This window comes from Harpia harpyja, chromosome 2 (assembly GCF_026419915.1).
Source record: "Harpia harpyja isolate bHarHar1 chromosome 2, bHarHar1 primary haplotype, whole genome shotgun sequence".
In the NCBI taxonomy this organism is placed as follows: Eukaryota; Metazoa; Chordata; class Aves; order Accipitriformes; family Accipitridae; genus Harpia; species Harpia harpyja.
The window spans coordinates 73,486,220-73,504,679 of NC_068941.1; the positions used below are offsets into that span (position 1 = coordinate 73,486,220).

Sequence of the window (18,460 nt, forward strand, 5' to 3'; positions counted from 1 at the left end):
GGTAGGTGCATCCCTGCCATGATGACAGGAGTACAATGGTGCCTTGGAGAAGGTAAGTTATTAAATTACCTCTCAGCATGCCGAAACTGAAGGTAGTTCACAGACCTTGCGAGCTATCTTTACACGAAGTTGCAGGATGCTGCGTTGCTGGATGCTATGTTCTGGTTATAATGGCTGAGGAATGTTGCCTGTCAGCAGAGAAATTAAGAGGTCGCCCCCCTTGTTGATCTCTAAGTTGGCATTTGCTGCCAGCTATTCTTGTGGTATTAAGCATACCCAGCATTGTCAAATGCTTCTTCCCAGGTCATGACTGGCAGATCAGTGAACCCTAGTAACATGCTTTCCAGGACTAGGGAAACTGCCTCTTTAACTCATCCTTTTTTTTCCTTTTGTATAAGACATCAGGAGTATCAGCTGCTTACCCTAAGGGAGGGGTTGGCCTGAGCTATGTCTGCAGGCTTCCACAGGTGGAGGTAATCTCATATAACTCCCTGGCTAAGTCTCTAATGCTGTGAATGCTGTGCAAGGCAAGATAGGGCTTTACAAGGCTAATATTACTGAACCCAGCCTGACTAAGTGCTCAGGTCTCCCGTATGCCTCTGTACAAAGCAGGATTCTTTTGCCCTTCTTGGATCTTCTTTCACAAGGGTAGAGAAGATGCCATGCCTGGATCTATTTAAGCCCATGTCAGCTTGCTTACTGCTATGCTGAAACACAAAACGACAGTCTTGTCAGTAGCCATTGCCCCAACAAAAAAACTGGAGAAAGCCTGAGATTTACTTGCAAGTGCTTCTCCATTTTTTATACTGTATTCAGACTAAGTCTCCTTGTGGATTTATTCTCTACTTTTTCCCCAAGTTACCATGCTATTTCACCTTAGGTGGAAGATTTACTTGTAGTTGTTCTTCTCAAAATCATACTTCTCAAGAACTGTGCCACAGCTGAATACACAAGCTCTGACAATAATCAAGAGTTTAGTCCTCTGCAAGTAAAATGCTTATGGCTACTTGCAGACAGAGCCAAAAGAAGAAAAACTTGAATGATCTCTGCTAATACAGGGTTACATCCAGATGTGCTATGAAATCACTAAGGTGGGTCCTCTCATTGTTTGGGTATAGTTTAAAGTTCATGCAGGGGGCCTCCTTTGGGAGTATGTCTCCTAAAACCTTGCCAGGTGATTGGAATACCATAGACTCCAACTGCTGTGCTGCTTCAGAAGATGCATTTAGCAATGCCAGCCATTCTGGGATTCTCTGAGGCAAAGGATCAGAACTTTGAAGAGCAGGAAGAATGAGCCATTTTTTCTTTTTTCTTTTTATTTTTTTATTAAACTTTTTTTTTTTTCAGTCCTTGGTATGGAAAGATGGCTCCAAACTGTCTTTCCTTGTCTGGGAAAGACAGGTCAAATGCATGGTAGAGAGTATTAGTAGGGGAAGGACTCTGAATGTGGAGCTTGCAATAGGTTGTTTATATAGGCAAGAACTCTTGAAAACCCTAGTAACACGTGGATGGCTTTTCTATGTGTCAGCATGCATGCAAGTTCACACTGACATGTATATGCTGTTAATGTAGATTTTAGAAGATTTCAGCTAGTAGATTTTAATCACGAGGAACATTAATTATTCTCACTTTTCCACTGATACAGTGCTCTGGTTATTAGGATGAGGTTTTAATACTAGGTTTACTGGAATGATGTGTAAAGAAAATACAAAGATGATAAATTATATTTTTACTTAAAAAAACCCCAAAAGCTCTACCTAGATCTGCTCTCTGAAGGTGGGGTGTATGTGGGAAGTATGGTTTCGTAAAGGAGAGGTATAAGAAACAAGGTAGAAGATGTGATTATGTACACAGTTGTTTATCTTAAAGTAACTAAGCCTTAAGTGTGTCATTTTCCAGTATGTGCACTTTGTGTTTGAAATATTTCTTTTGGTAGACTGAGCCAAAAATATATGCAGTGTTTTTGGTAATTCACAGTTTTTATACAACATGAATGTTGTCCTCCAAAGTAGGATTCTATTGCTAAAGAGCACAGGATGTAGAAATAATCTATCAAATAGATAACCAAGTAGGTTTGATATTCCGAATTTATTATTAGGACAATTATGTGCTTTTCTTCAAAGGTTAACTGAGAGTTTAGAGATAGAGACCTGCTATTACATCTTATTTCCTAGTCATCTGCAAGCTTAGGCAAACACATGTTTTCTCTGGGAAAGAAATGTAATTTCATTAATTCCTGTACATTGTAGAGGCAAGGTAGGGACATCTGATTTTTAAGAAAGCATACATTGCAATACCAAATTTAATCCTGGTTATAGAAAGTGTCCTGGCTATTGGATAGAAAAACACATAGTCAGTTTTCTGTCCTTCCAAGAGAGCTTGTGTTGAAAGTTCTTTCTTGAAGTTGTGGATGTTATTATGTATGAAGTGAGGGAAAGCCACGTCTGAAGGAAGGTAATGATACTTGTGGCTTGGCAAGTACCTCATGCAGACTTCATAGAAGTCCTCTTGGCTTTGTGAGATTGGTAATGCATGTTGTTCAGAACCTGGGAATCAACATTATCTGAAAGAATTGGTGGAAAAGTTGGTACAGAAATCTCTAGCCCATTATTTTCTTAAATTCGTTAGCTAGTAGTGAGGAAGGTGACATTCTTCCAATATGTAAATCTGTACAGGGTTTCTATCCTGTGACTTGAAATTTTTTGCAAGCACAGCTAAAGGCAAAGCTTGCCCCCCGCCCCCCCCCCCCCCCCCCCCCGCAACTGGATTAGTAACATTTATATTAGTCTGTGAAACCTGAACAAGAAATTGAGTGTGGAATACCTGACTCCTGAAGAGAAGAGACTGTTTAAACAGTTCTCTAATCTGTTACAGAAAAGGCATGTCCTTTTTATTCCTGCTTTATGACTTTCTCCTTGTAGATGCTTATTGAACGTTGACTCAAGGCTGAGTTATGTAATAAATAGATTTTTCTTCTCTCATGTTGTGTGTTTGTTTAGTTACATTCAGAATGTAGTTGCAATTGTTCCAAGTGCCTTGTCTGCTTAAAGGATCTCCGCTATCTTGTTTCCTCCCACTCCTTCCATTTAGGAGACTGAAGAGAAAAATGATCGTGTTCAAGTCTTACAAAGTACTGTTTTGTTAGCTTTCAGTTGACCTTTCTGCTCTGTGAGCATAACACTGAAAGGACATAAAAATGCAGCTGTCCAAAGAACAAGGATGTTGTTATAAACTCCGAACCTCAGAGTGATATACAAGTGTTCACTTTTCCTGATAGATTGAGATAGTTTGTCTTCTGATGTAAAGAAAAAAAAAATTTAAAAACAATTACCATCACTGTAGAGTGAAAAGAAATAACGTATTACATGTGTCCAAAGTGAAACCACTTCTGCTTGTGCTGAAGTTACTCAGTTTCTTGGCATTTTATGCATTCTGAGTTTTCATTCCATGGGTGGTAGCTGATGATAATGGCTGCTCAAGTGTTGGTCATAGTGGAAATAAAACTATGCCATTTGCTTTTAGTTAAATAAGTAGTAAGATAAATGTTGGTGTCCCTTTGTTCATTAGTGACTTCTGGGAAGGTAGTTAAAAGCCAGTTTTGAAGACACAGATGTGAAATTTTGGGTAGAGAAGCAACCTCTTTATGTCAGACTCTGTCATCCTGTTCTGAATATTTTTGGATATTGAGAAAAATGTTAATGAAGCGATCCTAATAGACCAGCACCTGTAGCATATAGTCTTGCCATCTCTCCCTGTATCATGGTCTGACATCAGAATTTTCCTACTGACAGTACTTTTCAGAGCAGCAAAAAGTCTTGTACTTGAGACCAGTTTTACTGGGAGAACAAGCCTTTACATTGTTTGGGAAAGCTAAAATAGGAAAAGCAAAATAAAGATGAATATTTGGGTTTGGATCACTGATAAGAGGAGACGAGCATCATCAGGGTGTTTGCTCCTGTCTTGCCAGGATACGCAAATCATGCTATTTTAGGTACCCATTTACTTTCCACCATCTCATTTCTCATTTATGTGGCTGTATTATGGCTTCCTTTGAACATATATTCTTCGGAGCAAGAATTATACTTACCTTGTATATTTTGCCCCACAGGGAGCCTGGTATGGGTTTTCTCAAAGTCTCATTTAAAAATACTAGTATTTAGGTCGTCTTGACACCCCAACTCAGGAAGTTTTGACAGTCTGGGAGGAGTACCAGTACCATTTGTGTTAGTGACTCCCTTCTCCTGTTGTTTGGATGTCTGTAATGACCTTTCAGGGTACTGCCTCTCTAGTATTGAGCTGTTGTACTACAATGCAAAGTAAGAGACTGAACAAATGTGCCATCCAGGAATTGCCTGTAGTGCACCTGACTGCAGCCTCTAGGCAGTGTTTGCCCTTTAGAGATGTATCGTGCCTCTGTTGAGTGGATCTGTGCTGTCTACCAGTTAAATCTGCAGGAAGTTAGTGCTTAACCCATTAAGTGGGTTTGTAGTCAGCCTGCTTTTGAGGCTATTGCCACTCTGGTGGTTACTTTTCATTTTTCTGGTGCTTGTCTGAAAGGTTAGCTGTTGTGAATGTGAGATGTTTAAAAACAAAAAGTCATCCTTCTGTCTAAGTCTATTTTATACCTAAACTGAACAAAACAAAATAAGGATCATGTATGCTAAGAGAGCTTTTGAAGCCTCTCATGGGACTTTTAATTGCCTTTTTACTTACTGTTTGTGCAGATCTGCCATGCTGTAATTAGAATTTTACAGTGGGGAATGATCAGATAGAAAATAATCAGCAGCAGTGCTGACTGGAAGTCTAGCTCACTTTCTGCCTTTTGTTTTAGTATCAGGAAATGCTTATATATTATTTTAGCATTAATAGGGACTATTCATGTGCTTTTAAAAGACCTATGCAATTATGTAAATAAATTGGGCCATTGTGAGTAAATGTTGCTGAAGTTTTCAAATGTGAAATGTTCCTTTTCACAGTTAGCTTATGAGCATTTGCTTGTAGCCATGTCAAGGTTAATGATACTTGTAAAAGAGCCTAACGTTTCTAAGTCTCGTACAATTTACCTAGGCTATACGCATTTTCTGACAGTATCAATGCAAATGGATAAGTAGTTGTACGTTAATAACTTCTGAAAACTTTAGGTTAACATCGTTTTTTCCTTTCTTTATTTGAATTAATAGTACAACATCGGCCCTTATGGCCCATTTCTCTAGTCTGCCTTGTGGTGCATGTAAGAAATTGTAGTAAGAAAAAGTGAATGTGTAAATTTATGAAGACCTTTATTTTAATAACATTGACTCTTTTTTTGCTGTAATTTTTTGGTTCTGTTTTATGTCAGAATGGGCATTTACAGTACTAAAGAAATATCTATTATCTGTATTTTTTGTAGTGTTGGAGTGCTCTGTGCATATGCTGCCAACCAGCATTTAACTAACCAAGTCCGAGGAGCAAAGAAACTGGTTAACAGTAATTTTAAAGATCTGAAAATTTTCCTTAACGACACTCCAGCGGTAAAGAGTTTTTTTCTTTATGGGGAGTGGGGGTGGGAGGGAAGAGGTGTAAGTAAGAAGTATTGCAGAAAATTGTTTCTTTGTTTGAGATAAATCACACCTGCGGTATTTTGTTTGTTCTTTGTGTGTCGGTCTCATGAAGTAGGATAAATGATGCAAGGTAAGACATTTTCACACAGCAGTAAATGTTACCCTGATGGATCAGCATTCTTTGAGCAACTTTTGAGCTGTACTCCTGGAGTATGCTGCGGTGATGCTTGTAGGCCCTTTTCCTCCAACTGAACTAGTGTAGGTCACTAGCAGAAGATGAATCACTTGGAAAAATATGGTTTTAAGACGAATACATATTAAAAAAAAAAGATCTTGCATGAAAACTTGGATTCCTTATTGCTCTTTCCTGTTTCCTTGTATTTTGGACTTGTATGTGCTCTGGGACTGAGCTACAACAACTTTTCCGGAATTGTTTTGACTGTTTTTTCTTTAAACCAGTGACATACTGTGCCATACTGAGCAGGCATTCTCTCTTTTCTACTTTCAAACTTTCCTTGAAGTTCCAAAAGTAGCGCTCTGCATATCTTTTTTGCACTGAAAGAAAAGAAAGAAATGTTAGTAAGGAAGACTTGGAAACTTTCCTGTGTACAAATTTCAATTCTTTATGGATTAGGAGGAAAAAGTCCAACAGTCCTATTACCTTGGCTTTCATTAATTTTAATTAATTAAATTTAATTAATTTGTTTTACTTCCACATGACTGGTGAGTTAGAAATAGGTGGAATTCACACAGTTATGTGGGATCCACGAGTATGGTAGCATCCCAGTCACAGTAACTCTGGCCTGTGTTTCTGCTGACAGGACCGTATGAGAACAGGAGACATCTGGGGGATGCCATTAAATGTTTCCATGTCTGGGGTTGTTCCCTATACAGTTATTCGTTTGTGCATGGTGTTGTGACAGTCTGGTGATGGAGGTATATGGCAGGAAGTGGAGGTCACACCAGCAATCTCTCTCTTGAAATGGAGTGCCCTTTGTCAGTCTGAAGCTGACTCAAGGCACAGAAAGATGTAATCCAGTTGCATCAGAAACCACTAGACTCCCCTTCACAGCATGCTGAGTGCCAACAATAGGAAACGTCGGACTAGAATATCTATTATGTAGAACTATCTTAACAGAGGAAAAAAATAGACGCTAGCTAAAAAGTTAATAAAAATGCCTGAATTATTTCATTTAAAAGTGTCAGGACTTGAACACTCGTGCCAGGAGTTCCTCAAAGTCTCACTTAGGTATAGGTTTGTAGTTTCTATGCAGGATTATTAATTTTTCTTTTTTTAGACTTGATGACACTTAATGATGCAGTCATCAGATATATCTTCTAAGTCATTTTGTCAGACAAGGTACATGAGTATCACGTACACACACATTTGTAAGAATTCCTTGAAGATAGGAGAAGGACTTCAGCCTCTTGAAAAAATTGTAGAATCCAACTAATTGGCTATAAAGCTCTGAAATCCTAACTGATGTCCTTGACTCATCAGTATGAGGTGTACAGCATATAAGAGGATTTGTAAAAAGAAGTCACATGTTAAGAGTTCATGTCATAGAAGATTTGCAGACTGTGAGTATTGAGTGATAACACTATTAGTTATACAGAATTGCCTTTTGTTTGTGACATTGCTGGAGACAATGCAAAACCTGTAGCCCTGCAAAGTTTTAGTCCTTAGGTTAGCCTACGAAGACAAAACAAACAAGTAAACAAAAATATACCTACAGCCTTCTTAGTAAGAAACACTCAATTTTTTTCTCCTTTTTTAAAAAAAAGGTGTTCTGCCTTATACTTTGTCATTTAATGACATCCACTGCTGTATGATTGATAGGTTGGTTTGAGCGTGGTTTTTTGTTTGTTATTTTTTTCTTTACTCCACAGAAAGTTTGAGACTGCAAGCGAGATACACTTTGGTACACATCTGAGTCACGTTTAAAATTGGAAACCCATTTGTCAAGTGTATTAACTTTTACATTACTTTAACTCAATTGGGGTAGGATTTGTAATGCATTATTTTAAACATGCAGAAATCAGTGAAGGTTATTTAACATTTTTTCAAAATTAGTATAGTAAGATTTCCACTTGTGTCGTGGTTTAACCCCAGCCAGCAACTAAGTACCACGCAGCCGCTCACTCACTCCCCCCCACCTGGTGGGATGGGGGAGAAAATCAGAAAAAGAAGTAAAACTCGTGGGTTGAGATAAGAACGGTTTAATAGAACAGAAAAGAAGAAACTAATAATGATAATGATAACACTAATAAAATGACAACAGCAATAATAAAAGGATTGGAATGTACAAATTATGCGCAGTGCAATTGCTCACCACCTGCCGACTGACACCCAACTAGTCCCCAAGCGGCGATTCCCCACCCCCACTTCCCAGTTCCTATACTAGATGGGACGTCACATGGTATGGAATACCCCGTTGGCCAGTTTGGGTCAGGTGCCCTGGCTGTGTCCTGTGCCAACTTCTTGTGCCCCTCCAGCTTTCTTGCTGGCTGGGCATGAGAAGCTGAAAAATCCTTGACTTTAGACTAAACACTACTTAACACTGATGTTTTCAGTTGTTGCTATCAACATTCTTCACATACTGAACTCAAAACATAGCACTGTACCAGCTACTAGGAAGACAGTTAATTCTATCCCAGCTGAAACCAGGACAACTTGGGATGGTTCTTTGATAACCTTTTGTCCAAACCCAGGATCTGGTGATAACTAAGCTGCTGGTTTATATTGTTATGGTGTCTTGGTAGAGCTCAAGTTGTGACTGTGCCAAACCCACCTGTGGGTAGGGAAAACCATTTGCATCAAGACAAAGCAGCCAGCTCCTTCCCGCAAGAGAAGTTCTGAGAGGCTGCCCAGATACAAGCCAGTCTCATTGGTGAATTGCTTCAAAATTACCACCCCATCAACTTGCCACGTGTCTCTCTGTGAAGGAGGAACTAATGCCACTAGAAAATCAAATAACAGAGGTGAAGACATGCAAAACCTTGCTGGCCTGACTGACTTGAAGCTTTCATTAGGCCACAGTTCCTGCTACTTAACACTTTTAAGCTGAATCATTTACCTCAGAGATGTTCCAATTAAGCAGATTTCCCAATTAAACACATCTTTTATTTTGTGCAGTTCTGCCAAGCAAGGTTTTAAAATATTAAGTTAACTGAAAACAGTAGAGAGTCAGGATTCTGGGGCTTTGCACAAATATTTTGATTGTTTCAAAGTGGCACTCTGACTCATTATTTAAAAATGTTACATTTTTCCAATTATTTTAATAGGTTTTTTATCATCTTCTTTTCAGCAAATTGACTACTTGGTGAGCCAGTACAACACAACTAAGGATAAAGCACTGTCTGACCTAAATAGTAAGTACTTTGATTTATAGGGGGTTAGCGATGTATATTTAAAGACTTCAATAAGGTGATGTAAATAGCTCATAATGCAAAGTGAAACTTTATTTATGAGAACATGATTTTCAAGCAGAAGTGCTGTTCTCAGTGGTAAATAAGACTAAAACCTAAAATTCTTTTCACATAAAATGTCTCGGAGCTGGTATAATGCATATTATTTTCTGAAAAAAAAGTCTTTTTTAAAATTGCTAATACAATAAGTCAGGCTAATATTTTGTTTTCTGTTTTATAGTTCACTAGCCACTAATACTTAATGCTTTTTTAGAATATTATTTCTCAGTTTTTAACTGTGGAGCCAAATGTCAAGGAATAGAGCTACTAACTGTTTTGATGGTTCCAATGAGTGAGATATCTCTGTATTTGTTTATTTTTGTTGTTATACTTTTGTCCTCTACTCAGCTAGAAGTTGAGGTATAAGCTTATCTTCTTTCTAAAGCTGCTTAACGTATTTGCCATTTCAGAATCAGCAGCTGAAGAGCAGGAGATAAAACTTAAAATACAAATGCTGCACTTTCCCCCTCAGTGCAGTTACAATACAAGGCATCACCTTTTAAAGCTCTTAGTAAACAGAAACAACCAAACCACTGATTTTTTTTTTTTTTTTAAATTTAATCATCACTTTCCAAAACTGATAATAGAAAGGGCCGACCATATCCACCGCAGATTAGAATTCAAGATGCATTATTAGCAGGTGTAAATAAATATGTACAGGTCTGCATTTCAGACTGAAGTGAAATACAGAAATACCAAAACCCATTTTAAACAGGATTGTTGGTGGGATCAAACTATGCAACTGTGGCAGCATGCCACTTACCATAAATTGACTTATTGTACCCAGAATCTATGCTTCTCTCTAGGTTTAAAACATATTTTAAAGGTAGTTTTCAATGCAGCCAGCTCAGCATACCCTGAGGTCAATGTGTATTGTCTATATGAGGCTACTAATGCACGTTGAACGTGCTTGCAAAAGTAGTAGTACACTAGTTAAATAGGCTTCCTGCTTAATTCTAGGCAGCAATATTCTGGTCTAAAAAAATGTGTGTCATCTTTAAGTCTCTAATAATAATAATGATAATAAATTGACATCTGCATTTCAAGTACTAGCTTGTAGCTTCCCAGGTAATCCAAACTGAAATTTCAAATTAAATATTTGTTCTCAATGCCAATTTAATATGTTAGTTAACAGGAACCTAGCTGGATCTGTGATGAGAGTGTTCATCAATAACTAAAACCAGAATTAAGTGTGTGATACCTGGGGATAAAAGGATTTCATTCTAAGGGAATCAACAGTATCATAAACCTTGAGAGAAATGTAGATGAGTTCAGTTTGCCCATGCTAAGGAAATGCTGAAAAGTGATTTCTGCTTTATAAAAATTCTCATCCCAAGCCAGACATGACACTGCTGACAGTAGTGGATGCTTCTGTACCATGCAGTATTCCCATTTCATCAAGACCAAAAAACTCAAAAAGCTGTTTACCGTGACCTGAAAATGGAAGGGACGTAGCAACTACCTAAAGGATATGTTACATTAAGATACTTCACCAAACTGTGCTTGGCATTTGACTGTCTTCTTGCTGAACTAAGCTTCATTTCTGTTTGTGGGCAGTGAGACAGGATGGTTTGGAGGTGGGGATAGCTATTGGTAAGCATGAAGCCAGTGCTGTGAGCATCAGTGCTGAATGCACTGCATGAGGGGGCAGGGACTGGAGACACGTGCTTAACACACTTAAGGGATTTCAACAGAGATGGCTGGCAGGTCTGGATTGTGGGTGACCTTGACATTGCTGGATACATGAGGAACAGGAGAAAGGAAAAGAATCCATTTTCTTGTTTCTCTTGCACTGTGAAAACATAGTATGTAGTGAAAGAGTATGCCACAAAATTCCTGTCCAGATGTTGGACCTCTTTAAGATAGATTGTGGAAAAAAAAAAATAATCTGTTTCCAAAAAGTAGTAAATGCAATGAAATAGATATTTTGGAGTCTGTTGAAACGTTATGTGTCTTTACCGATATGGTCAAGTGCTAGTGGATATGCTCTGCCATGTTATGATTTACTGCTTTCATTTATAGGCCTATAGCTAGCTAAAGGAGAAGTGTGTTCCTGCGTTGTCTTCTGTCACTAAGTTCTAACTGTCAGGCCTTGGAGAAATTTTAATAATAAATGTATACTTTGTTAAGTAAGAGTCTGATAGCACCTGTGCTAAGAGGTAGTTTAAATTGAACTAGTGTGTAATGGGGTTTTTTTAATCTCTCCATACTACAGATGTTGGACCTTTGCTTGGAAGTAGAGTTCAAGAACAGCTGGGGAAAGAAGTACGTCCTGCACTTGATGCAGCTCTGACAATGGCAGGAGGTAAAAATGTACATATTGTTGTATTAATGTTCTGTTGTCATGGTAAGCAGACATCATCTTTCTAGTGCACAGCATGGGATGGCTTTATGCAGTACCATGATTCAACTTGCCATTTTTCTACATGCCTTGATGTTTCTTTTAAAGTGAGGATTTCAGATATTTTAAGGCTTATAAATACATTTAAAAACTAAATCAAGATTTGTGTGCTATTGTTGATACCTAGTTTTAGCAGTCATCGAAGAGAGATGAAATCCAAATTCCCTGCTCCAGGTTGTTGTTCCTTTCCTTTGAATGTAAGGGAGACTAGGAAAATTCTGCTTTAAGAGCTGTGCATAGGTCTTTGCAGGTTAGTCTTTGACAGGTCCAGGAATGAACATGCAGTGGCCTCATCCTGTACACTGCCAAGCTTATTATGAGAGTGCTAACCATCATTTCTTCATTGCATCTGAGTTTATCATTGCTCATACTTAGTTCTGTCTCCCTTTAAAGAAAATATTCCTTTATTATTTTTTCTGTTCAAGGCTTTTTTTCAGGAATCAGGTACAGCTTATAGAGCAAAGGGGAAGGCATCTGTGAACTTCAGTCACTTTGGTTTTTTTACCCATAAATTCTTTCTCATTCACTTGTCATCATTCTCCTTTTTTGCTTTATTTCTCTTATTTGTCTTGAAGTCAAAGTGGAAAGGGCTATCAAAGGTAAAAAACACGATAAAACCTTGTGTTGTGTGAAGTGCACTTTATTTTTGTAATTTACATATTTTTAGTTGTATCTGTGTGGCTTTTTGTCTACTAAACACCTGTTCAGTGGTTTTTTGTTTGTTTGTTTGGTGTGATTGGGATGAAATCTAAAGCCAGACAGTGTTGAACACTCATTAATGCTTGGCTGATGCAACAGCCGCTTCATCTTGCAGCTACTTAATTTGTGAGTTGGATTATAAACAGAATACTGAAAATACTGTTTTGTGGATATGGGCTTTCTTTTAATTTCTAATGACCAAGTGTTAAAGTTCTTTACTGAAACCACTGAGTAAGGAGAGGTAGGGAAAGGGTAGAAAAGAATAATCTAGGAAGTGGATAGAATCTCAATAAAAGTAGCCTGAGCACATTCGTTTGTTTGTAGGAAAACAAGAGTGATGTATTTTTATGTGCAATAAATACGTATTTTGTGCTAGAGGATTTTTCTGGGAAGGAGGCAGGGTAATTTAAATCAGTATTGTTAAGAATATCGTAACATTTACGCACGTGCGCGTTCTCTTCATATCTGTATCTATAGACTGGTTTCTAACTAAAGGTTTTTTTAAAAACTTCACATCCTTGCAGCCATCAGAGAAACAAAGGAAGCACTGGAAAATGTGAGTGTCTCTGTAGAGGTTTTGCAGGAGGGAACAGAGAGGCTTCATGCAAACTTGACAGATGTTAAAATGCATCTAAGCAACACCCTCAATGATTCTGCATGCTCTGCAGCTCAGGCTGCCTCAACTTGCAATATCATCAGGAATTCATTAAATCAGCTGAACATCAATGCCAATTTTAGTGGGGTAAGAGATTATTTTTCAGACTTTTAAAGTGTGATTGCCTTGAATAAGCCCAGTAGTATCTCTGCAGCTTAATGGCTCAGTGTGTGCTGTCACTTGTGAGATAAGTGACCTTCCCTTATTCTGTGTTTCTGGGTAATTCCAGTCACTGTTTTCCTCTTCTGCATAGAAGAGGATAAAATGTGTGTCAGGCAGCTACATTAAAGTGCTGCTCTGGGTGGTGAAATAATCTTCCCTCCCAAAAATGCTGAGGTTAAGCTTTGCTTTTGTACAGCAAAAGTTTCAGGAGTGTGCTAGAAAGATTATACTACAAATTATCTTTCTGGTTTCTTTACCCTCTCTCCTACCTTTGAAAAAACTTAGTAAATTAGCAAGACTACTACTTTGATGTGACTCAGGAATACTTTTTGCTTCCTAGTTGCCAGGAGTGAGCTCACAGCTTGCGAAGGTTAACGATGTCCTTAAAATAGACCTTTCTAGTCTGGTTCAAAAGGTATGTTTCTTGACAGGCTTGTAAACTGTTAATTAATAAACTGGGATACTTGCATATCACTTGTTTTCCCTTGGCTTTCTCAAGCAGAATACTCTTGTTCCTGCCTCATCCTGCCTCATGGTGGATATCTTTCCTTATTAGTCCATTGTTTGGCCAAGACTTAATATTTGAAAGTATATTTTATATGCTTTATTATGATTTATTATGATGTATAAAGTATGCTTTATATCCCCAGGATACTACAGGTCAAAAATGTATTGCTAATTGTCTGCTTGAAAGAAAAATCCTCAAAAAACCAAAAAGGCAGAAACATGGGATCTACTAGCATGCTCTATATTTTTTGGGTCAAACTAAAAAAAAAAAAAAAAAGTAAATTTGCACTCTCCTAATTAGTTGTATTGTATTCCAGCTATTTTGAAATATCTTTCAAATTCTTTATGTGCATATTTGATATTTCATCTGGTGCGATGTGATTACTATTAGTATTTTTGCAAGACTATCCAAAAACCACCATGATTTTCAGTGAGAAAAAAATGGCTTAGTTTGAGCAGTTTAAAAATCTAGCAATCCGAAAATGTTTGCTAGGAATAGAAGGCACTTTCTGAAACCAAAGGCTGTGTGTAGGAGACTTAGACCCCTGCCCGCTTCTGAAGTGATCAGGCCTGCAGGAAGTAAGACTTCAGGCATCCACTGCAGTGGCTTCTCCTTCCTGTCCAGATGAGCTACTGAGCTTGGTCCCCATGGTTTAGACCCTTTCTTTCCTCTTCTCACTGAAGAAAGCATTGCAATGTCTTCAGAGGCAGTTGGATTTCATTGTTTGTAACATGCATTTCATGTTAAGAAAGCATAGACTTACAAAGAGGAGGTGTTTGACTGGTACACAGTAAATCCTTTCGCTTAGTGAGTCTTTACATGTATGTTCTCAGTTCTATATGAGATAGATCTGACAGGCAACAGTAATATAAAATTTGAGATGATTGTGACCGATGCATGTATATTTAAATTTGGATTTTTTTTTTTTTTCCCCCCAAGGAATATCCTGGAGAGCAAACTGAATCTGTAATATACTTGAGTTCCTATTTTGCTTTGACCTTTTCTAATGTACAGTGATAAAAATGTATTTTTCATAGTATTACCATGTACGTTTTAGCATGTGTATACTTCTATTCCTTTTATAAAAGGAAAAAATTGCAAGTAATTTGGCAATGAGAAACTTACTATAATTTTTCCAACTTCTATTATTAGGGTTATGCAGCATTTAATGATACACCAGACTTAGTGGTGAATCAAACCAGGAACATTTTATCAGGTGAGGACAAACTATCTTTTCACCTTGATTGTTTAATTTTGATGTTTTTACATCACTTACTGACGTTTTTATTTTCTTTTATTGATAATATATTTTCTGGTCTAAAGATCATTAAAAAAGGAAATGTAAAACGTAACATTTTTGTTTTAATTTGATGCCAAAAAAACCCCATAGAAAGCAACTGTTACTTAATGAGGACCCAAAATTAAATCTAAAAATAGACCATACGGTATTTTATAGAGGAGTTTTATTTGTTAGGCATTTAACTGCTCAAGTAACGAGAAATCTTGGCATCCCAACTGCACAATGATGCTTTATTTGGTTGAAAAGCTGATTTTCCTTGGCCAGTGTGTCTGACATATTTAGGAGCGTGATGTTAAAAAAACTGAACCTGCCTGCTGCTGTGTTAAAATGTAGTGGATGGTGAAGGGGAGGTAAACATAGCTTTAAGGATAATTTAAATGTCTGTCTTAATTGTTTTGTTACTTGGGCTTTACGCTGTTACTCTTCGACAGTACCTGGACATTTGATAAAATGTAGTATAGTGTATGTATACTAATCTGTTTTAATTTTTGTTCTTGCATTGTGGACCTGTTCTGCATATATAAACAGCTGTTCCTTGTAAGTTTTTGGGGGTTTGGGGGTTTTTCTTATTTTTTTTTTCTTCCCTCTCCTGGGCAAAATGAAACACAATATGTATATAAACATAACATACTGTGTGAACTTGCTGAAAAAGAGCCAGTTTTCCAAAACTGATGTTACACTTTTTATTAGGAAGTCTAGTGCAGATTTACTCATTTTCAGTATCTGCTGATATGCATAAACACAGACAGGCCATCTTAATTTATCTATTTATAAATTGTTGGGGTTTTGTTTTCATAAAAACTGAGTTTGAGTTAACAAAGCAAATAAAAGAAAAAAGTTTACTAGAAAAAAATTGCATTTATTTGTGAACTTCTAAAAGAAGGGTGTTTTGGTACCTGATTGAATTTAGAAGTGTAAACATCAAAACCAACAGCCAAAAACTTGTCCAGCTGTTGTTTGAGAAAAAGGAAGGTGTTGCCTACTACCAAATAGCAATCTATAGTTATACATTCTGCTGTTTCAAGTATGTTCCAAGTTGAAAGAAGGGGAAGAGTAAACAGAAGCTGCATTTTACAAATAGACAATATGTATAAGTGAATTAATCATGTCTTTGTGTATCTAAATAGCCTGTATCTAAACTGTAAGTATAGTGTAGCATGTGTGTTCATAATTTGAGAAAAAAATGGCTTAATTGATCATTATCTCAAGAGTGTTGCTAACTAATTGGAATGAATTTATTTTAAGTAGTCTTTTTTAATAAGATCGAAAAGAACTAGTATAGATTCTCAGTGTAGGCAGTCTAATTTCTTTCAAAGTGTTGTATTCCCAAGGGAAGGGGTTTAAATAGATTTTGATCTTCTTCGTAAACTTAGCGGCTAATTGTCTTGTTCAGTGTTACCATTTGCAATATTGCATGAAAAGCAAGATTTAAGCTGGCTAGATAAAAAGTGACACATTATAACGAAAGGAAAGAGAACTCTGGCTCGACATCTACATCTTTCATCATTAAACTGAATGCTAAAAATAAAGTGTGCATTTTAAAATGCCATTGTGTTACTTTGACGCTCAATGTTTTTGTTGCCTGCTTGTCTATTCCTCATGCTTGTCTTCATGGCTTGCTTGTTACATGTGGCAAATGGCTTAATAGCATTTTATAATGCATACATGGAATGTAAATTTCTTCTATGAATCTGTAACAGTGCAATGTGCTTATTCTTTTAGATATCAAAAACGTGCTGGAATCCATTGGTTCAAATATCACTACCTTCACAAAAACGCTTCCTGTTCAGAAGATTTTAGCAGATTTGACAATATATCTTACACAGAGTGAAGCGTATGTTCAAGATTATTTTCCAGTAGTGGAGCAGTACGATTTCTACAGGTATGTACAGGAAATAAGGCAGGAGTGAAGTGCTACCTGTTGTTAATATTTTGTAATATTTTAATGTTCTGTAAAGGCAATTAAACTATTAATGGTGAACACAGTGAAACAAAGATGCTATAAGGCAATTGTTTGTTACTGGCATTTTGGTAAAAGCCAAAACTGCAGCTAATCAACAATAGGGTGCTGTTCCACTACAGAGCAAGAGATAGTTTCTACTCTGTAGGCCCTCCGGTCTTTTTCAGGAAGGATAGACATAAGTAGATGTCGAAGATGTAATGCGTAAAGGAATGGATTGTTTCACAATGCCAGGGTGACTTCTTACTTAGGTCTTCTTTTTGCTGAGTTGCAGGTGAGTTGCAAGAGCATAGGACTGGAGAGGCCTTGAAGCCAATCCCTTTTTATTGCACCCTTTCTACCACAGAGGAGGAGTAGCTGGGATTCTGTTTCACACCTTGTAAATCTTTGCGCACCCATGCTTGTTCCTACTGGTGTAGTACTTGCCCTTGTGAATGCATGAGTTGATTGTACATTGAGAAAAACATATTCTTCCTATTTGAGACTTGTGTAACTCCTATAATTGAGTAATAATCTCATATTTTGAAGCATAAAGCTTTTCATTTCATACCATTTAACTTCGTCCAGATTTAGTCATTTCAGTCCTCAAGCTCATCAAGTTCTCCCTACATTTTGTCACTTCGGTTGATCCTATAATCGATAATTGCTTCCTTTTTGTCATAATCAGTTTTACTGCTACAGAATGAGTGTGCTAATGGCTTTAATGCAATGTTAAAGTGAGCAGAAGACTGAACTTTAAGAACCTTACTTATAACCTTACCTTTAGCTCATTCCTTATCTGGCAGTTTTTGTGGTGCGCATTAATTTGACAAATTTATCAATATTTTCTTTGAAGCTCAGATTACATTTAACCGAACAAATATATTGCTTCGTTCTGCTACAGTATGCCTCTGTTAATCTTGTATTTAGATTCAAAAAAGTGGAGAAATACGTCTCATCTACATGGCATTTAAATAGCCATTCTTGTCAAACCTGACCTAGTAGTACTTCAAGTACAGATGAAACCAACAAGCTTGTAGTTGTCCAAATTATTTTCTATCCATCCCTTTCTTAATTACAGGTGCATTATTTGTAGTCCTTAATAAGTATTCTTTTATGAATGTGCCTCTCAGCATTAATGTTTTTCTTTCTCTTTATTGGCTGTGCATATTCATTACAATATTCCTTTTTGGATTTTTCTGGTTCCTGCTTTCTTTCTACAAAGGTACAGGGAAGAGGAAAATTGGACTTTAGAAATATAAGCTGGGAGAAGTGATGACAAAAGGGAAGAGCAGAGGGAATTGGGAGAGGGTGAAAGGCTAGAATGAGATATAAAATGTGTGAATAAATGGATGTGCTCCAAATAAGTGGGCAGATAGAACTGTTCTGTGATTTAATTAATAAAAATGAAAGTTCAATTCCTATCTAAGATCTTTCTCCTGACCAAGTTCCATTAACTGCTCCATACATTGAAAGCGTTCCAGCACAGACACAAGCCTAAGTTTTAATAGCCTTAAATACAGTTATTTAGAATTACAAGCCTAACACACTGTATGCAAAAAGTAGTAAGCCTTACAGTAAGAGCAATTATGTACTTCATGCCCAATGGCCAGTCCACATGTATATATTTCTCCATTGCTTCTTGAATAAATTACTGTTTGAGCATCTGGCTCCCCATAGTCATTGTTTTTTCCACTTGGAGCACTTTGACACTTCCGTACAGTCCACCTGCAGTAACCGGGGTTGGGAATGCCTTGTTCCTGTGATGTTTGTTCCCCAACCCTCCAG

The 18,460-nt window shown here is 37.2% G+C and overlaps 1 protein-coding gene across 16 annotated transcripts in view; it reads left to right on the forward strand.

The window, feature by feature from the left end:
• PROM1 (prominin 1) overlaps nt 1-18,460 on the forward strand; it is a 71,823-nt gene that overhangs the window by 36,250 nt on the left and 17,113 nt on the right. For 10 of the 16 annotated variants that reach the window (XM_052780422.1, XM_052780427.1, XM_052780420.1 and 7 more), the window contains 8 exons: nt 5,390-5,510; nt 8,849-8,912; nt 11,224-11,313; nt 11,985-12,008; nt 12,633-12,850; nt 13,266-13,340; nt 14,586-14,649; nt 16,456-16,615. In XM_052780422.1, coding sequence (XP_052636382.1) covers nt 5,390-5,510; nt 8,849-8,912; nt 11,224-11,313; nt 11,985-12,008; nt 12,633-12,850; nt 13,266-13,340; nt 14,586-14,649; nt 16,456-16,615 — 816 coding nt within the window. The remainder of the gene's footprint in view (nt 1-5,389; nt 5,511-8,848; nt 8,913-11,223; nt 11,314-11,984; nt 12,009-12,632; nt 12,851-13,265; nt 13,341-14,585; nt 14,650-16,455; nt 16,616-18,460) is intronic. The other 6 variants (XM_052780425.1, XM_052780432.1, XM_052780435.1 and 3 more) reach the window with 1 other exon arrangement.